We start from the raw sequence: 4,876 nt of genomic DNA, 5'->3' as shown, positions 1-4,876 counted from the left end.
AAATGACTCCTCAGCTCGTGTACAATGTAAAAGTCCTTCCATTTCCCTATCCGGTTGTATAAATAGTGCAAAAACTTGGGAACAATCTGAGTTATGCAGAGGAAAGTTCAAGTGTATGAGAGGTCTCTGCTGCTAGCAGTAGGGACTCAGCACCATCACCTCTGACAGCTGACTTTAGGAATGTCAGGAATATGTGGAATTTGGTTCACAGATCTTAATCACTATAGATATGGTCATTGCCCTATTTAGGGGAACATTTAAGGCACACATTTTGATATCTATTGTTCAGGTTCTCCCTAGAAATCTTGATTATTTTTTTTTTCCTCAATTTAAGCCCTCACAGATGTAGAAATCATGGCTTCTATAGATGCAAAGTTTAGAAACAGGAGATCAGGCCTATGGGCAGTAGGAGATGGCAGTTCAAAAACAAGCAGAGTTGAAGAACATGGTGTCCAAAGGGCTTTGCATCTAGAAAGGCTCATGTTCCCAAACCTGATCAAGCCTAATGAGCTAGTAGAAAGTGCATGCAAGTAGTAAAGGAGGTTGTATCACTAGCAAACATGTACAGGCTATTAGTAAACCTGAGTATTTTTAAGCTATGATTCTTAATTCAAGGCTTTTAGCCTATCTAGGACAAAATGAGATGATCAAGACAGGCACATTGACAAAATTATCACAGCTCTAACTGCTATAACTTCACACTTGAGGTGGAAAAGGACAAGATCAAGGTGCTTCAAATGGTCCCTAGTTTTAAAATCATCTGGATTTGTGCACAGAGGAGGCGCCTGGTACCCTGCTCATGTTTGGAAACCAAAACTGGACATCCACAGATCATATTCCTCCCTGCCCCAGGAACAGCCAGCTCTGCTTGAAGCTGAGAAGAGCAGCCCTATTATTTCCCTGGCTGTGCACAGCCTCCTTGTGGGGGCAGCCTGCACGCAGACGATGTTTCTGTGTTCAGGGGTCATTCTGACCCTGTGACACAAGTGCCACTCCCTGGCCCGGCTCCGATGCTCTTTCTGCAGGGAGGTGGTGGCATGGCTGAGTGTGGCACTGGCTCCCACAAGTGCTTTCCTGCACAGCACCCCTTCCCACACTGCACAGCCCCCAAGCCCCTTCCTGACAAACTCCAGCATAAGCACACATTGTAGAAAGCAGAACCTTTTATTGAATAGGCACAACAAATTAGACTAAATGTGTGTAACTGCTTTGGGATATAGCTGAAAAAAAGTACAGTTCTCTTTAAAACAGATTTGTGGGGCTTTTCTCCTTTGGTTAAGTTGTTTTACTCCAGCTTTAAGCATTAGTCCTGTGTGAAGGTGGTTTCTTCATGCTTTTTCATAAACTCTTTTGCAGGAAACATTATTCATGGTGCATTCCTGGAAGGAAAAAATAATTCAATAAGCTTTTAATTCTTACTAAATGTTTGTTAGTCAGAAGGTAGAGAATTACTTATCCATTGGGAGCCAGTTTAATAAAAATTTGCATTTATCCATCTCTAAAGGCAATTGCTAAAAGAGTGGAACCCAGTTTTGAGAGTGTCAGCAGCGGAAGACTGAAAAACAAGCACAGGAGTGAAAGAATTTTCAAGAACTGCTCTACTGACCCCCAGGAGATTCTTAATCTTTCCTTAAAAATCTCTAAAGAAGGCTCCTTGTACTTCTGTGGAGGCTGACTGGACCCTGGAATTGGGCATTAACCTTTTTTCTCTTCACCTTTTGCAGCTGTGGCTTGTCCTCTTCACACACGTGAGCACAACACACGCACACACAGAGAGCCTTCAGACTTGCAGCTGCTAGTGTCAGCCTCTGCATGTGAAGCTCTGTTCTCATCTATTTTTCAGTTAGATCAAACTCTGTTTTGTTCAATCTTTCTTAATGAAGTTGTTATTAAAAAGTATTTCTATATCCTCTCCTCTGGTCTCTATCCAAATAAATTTAAATATTGGATTTATGGACACATTATTTTTCCCTAGGGGAGGGCAGAACTCTTTAGGAATTTTGTGTATGTGTATACTTTTGCAGCATGTAAGAATCTCAGCCGCCTCTTATGAATGTAAATCCTGTCCCAGATTCCTCAAAGTGTGTTTTCTACAGCTGTAGAGCAGAGTTGGGAAGTCCCAGACTGTAGGTGGGCCTTACTGGCACCAAGTCAAGCACAATAGTCTCTGACCAGATAAAACCAAGCAGCAGAGCTTGGACACGTTTCCTTGCTCTAACATCTTATTATTAACACAGTTGCTGGTGATGCATAGCAGGCTTCCCACAGATGATTAAGCTTCTGCTGAAGATGAACAGGAGTATTCTGCATCAGCCTAGAGTGGACACATTTCATGTGGGCTTTGTTAATGTTTCCTCTATACTGTCCAGAACTTAGAGATTCTGATATATGTTAGTTTTCCTTATAGGGTTTTTCTTCCTACACTTCCCCAACCATGTCTTGCTATGGAGAACATGCACCTCCCATACCATTCTGTAAGTTTAACAACTTTTCAGTTTTAATCTACACTCTAGAGTCAATCAGAGAGACTTCTCACTGAGTGCACAGAGCCCTTTTAGATGTCTTCTCTTCCTGTGTTTGGATCCAAAGTCATTCATCAGCTAAACATGAATTCTGCACACTGAATTCAGTGATTAAGTAACAAAAATTGACTTACCACCACCAGATTCCCATCCACCACTTTTCTCTTTATGATAGTCTCTTTTCCATCCCACTTCTGCACCTGGCTCAGCACACCATTGTCTAGGGTTATGACATTCTACCAAAATAAAAAAACAAAGTGTGGCTGTTTCATCAGGGTGCTCTGGTCTCAAGAGAAGACTCTCCAGGTCCAAACAGCACTAAGCACAAAGCACCCATAACATTCTTACCTGTGGAGGCAGCATTTCTGCTCTGGATGTCAAAATCACAGCTCTGCCCTGCTGCTCCCACATCCCTTTTGAGAGATGCATTTGCAAAATGCCATTTTGGAACTCACCTTTGTTTTTCTGTCATCTGCTGTGGTCTCATCAAACTCTTCACCCAGCTTGAAAGAGACCTCTGTATTTTTGAAGGTGCTTTCTGTTTTGATGGTTATCACATCACCGCTGACGCTGATAGTTACATTAGGCTTTGCCACACCAGCCATCTTCCTGGTAGCAAACCCCACACCTGTAAATAAGGTATGGCACTATGAAATTTTTGTCTTTCCTCAACCTTTTTGTCTTATACACTGGAAAATAAAAAATACAACCCTCAGTACTTTTTCCCCTATTGCTTTCTGACTGTTAATTATTCTATGTTACAGGGCTTCTTTTGTAAAATCTCACTTGGTACTCTTGATCTATAGATCAAGCTGGGTGGGTTGATGTAATGATGTAATGAAATTCTCTATAAATAGTAAAAGCAGTATTTTGAAGACTGAGATTATGTGAATGCCAGATATTTGCACATAGACTTGCTCAGAATAACTTTCGTAACTTGTACTCTAACTTGTATACTAATTATATCTAAATGTAAATAAGCAGGAATATTTGACAGTTTCTGAGCCACAAAAGCAACAAAACAAACAAATAAACAAGGAAAAAAAAAGAAAGCTTTTTATATTTACAAGTGGGTAGGTTGAATATAAGGAAATGATTATGAAATAGTTGGCAATGGTTATGTCCTGAGTAAAATCTGGAGTAAAGTTTAAGAGTGCAAGAGTCACTCATTGAAAGCTGTCAGGATAAGTCACAGTAATTATTTTACCTCTAAACTGCAAATAACCCCCCAGCTTTTTAGCACATACTAATTGAATCAGTGCAAGTTAACTCCTGCTTCCTCTGCACTAACAGAATGTTGAAACCTTTTAAATCCCAATTTTAATTCTAAGCAAGAAGTCTACACCTTTAGAGAAAACTGTTAGACATCAAATCTTGCAATGAATCCATGCAATTGTCTTTGTTAATATTCACTGGAGACAGCTAAAGAGTTTCATTCAATATAATAGCCATGGCAATTAACTGGTGTCCTAATCCAGTAGCATTTTAAAATTGTTTAGATGTGTTGCTCATAGACATAAGGAAACTTGCTGCTTTCTAGCATCACACCTAGATGCATGTCCAAGGATAAAAGCTAATTCACACAAAATTTTACTTCCATTTATAACACTACTAATAAGGCATGCAGAGACCTGGCTTACCTGAAATTATTCCCATCAATCAAAGTTTTTCTGCTTATAGGAATTCAACACCACTTATTGACACAGATGAATTCTCCAGTTTAAGACTATCTGATCAAAATAGTTGATTAAAACCCCCCTGATAAACAGCAAAACCAGAAAAAGCAAGTAAAGAGTAAAGTTCAAAACTGGCATTCCTTCCCTGTTCCAGATACAAGAAGTTGAAATAACAATTCTCACCCAGTTCTTTCATATAGTCCTCAAAGTTTTCACTAGAAAGGAGCTTCCAGGTTCCCACGAAGTGGTCACACATTTTGTCAGGCTAGAAAGTTGTCTTCCACAGGTTCCAAAGGAAATGCAGGACAGGAGAGTATAATGAGCTCTAGGGGAAGAGTACTTATCTTTAAAAAGGAGCTGTGGCCACATGATGCTCTGGGATGACCAATGAAGAGGGAGTCCCAGTACCCAGTGTTTTTCTTCCTCCCCTACCCCTCCTCTGCCAGTGGGTCATAGTGCTATTATTCATATGCCCTTACTAGCACAAAGATCACTGTCTTATTTTTATTTAATTATTTTTGACATTCAAGAACACTCTACCTTAAAGGCAAATAATTAAATCAAATTACCTTTCAGAATAAAAAGGTAATTAATGTTCTCTCCCCTACTCTTTCATTTCAGTCTACTATATCAAATGGACACAGCTCACTTCCTAGACTTTCAGATCCAAAAGGCTCA

At 39.9% G+C, this 4,876-nt stretch overlaps 1 protein-coding gene across 1 annotated transcript; it reads right to left on the bottom strand.

Moving 5' to 3' along the window:
* Positions 1-1,145: 1,145 nt before the first annotated feature.
* Positions 1,146-4,566, bottom strand: LOC102104682 (fatty acid-binding protein, adipocyte). Its single transcript, XM_005517063.3, has 4 exons — positions 4,382-4,566; positions 2,978-3,150; positions 2,657-2,758; positions 1,146-1,379 (listed from the first exon to the last, which is right to left on the bottom strand). Exons 1-4 carry the CDS (start codon positions 4,452-4,454, stop codon positions 1,329-1,331), a joined length of 399 nt encoding a protein of 132 aa, XP_005517120.1. The 5' UTR covers positions 4,455-4,566; the 3' UTR covers positions 1,146-1,328.
* Positions 4,567-4,876: the final 310 nt, after the last annotated feature.

This window comes from Pseudopodoces humilis, chromosome 1 (assembly GCF_049639895.1).
Source record: "Pseudopodoces humilis isolate 2021_Gansu_Grassland_sample_001 chromosome 1, ASM4963989v1, whole genome shotgun sequence".
NCBI lineage: Eukaryota > Metazoa > Chordata > Aves > Passeriformes > Paridae > Pseudopodoces > Pseudopodoces humilis.
The sequence above is the reverse complement of the archived record's forward strand: the minus strand, read 5'-3'. Positions and strand labels throughout refer to the sequence as shown.

Bases quoted from the DNA above. Each gene is read 5' to 3' on its own strand.
- LOC102104682 (XM_005517063.3), bottom strand. From the start codon at position 4,454: ATGTGTGACCACTTCGTGGGAACCTGGAAGCTCCTTTCTAGTGAAAAC. The intron at 2,759-2,977 runs GTGAGTTCCAAA...TTATTTTGGTAG, and splicing joins CAGATGACAGAAAAACAAAG to AATGTCATAACCCTAGACAA. The intron at 1,380-2,656 runs GTAAGTCAATTT...TTTTCCTTCCAG, and splicing joins TGGATGGGAATCTGGTGGTG to GAATGCACCATGAATAATGT.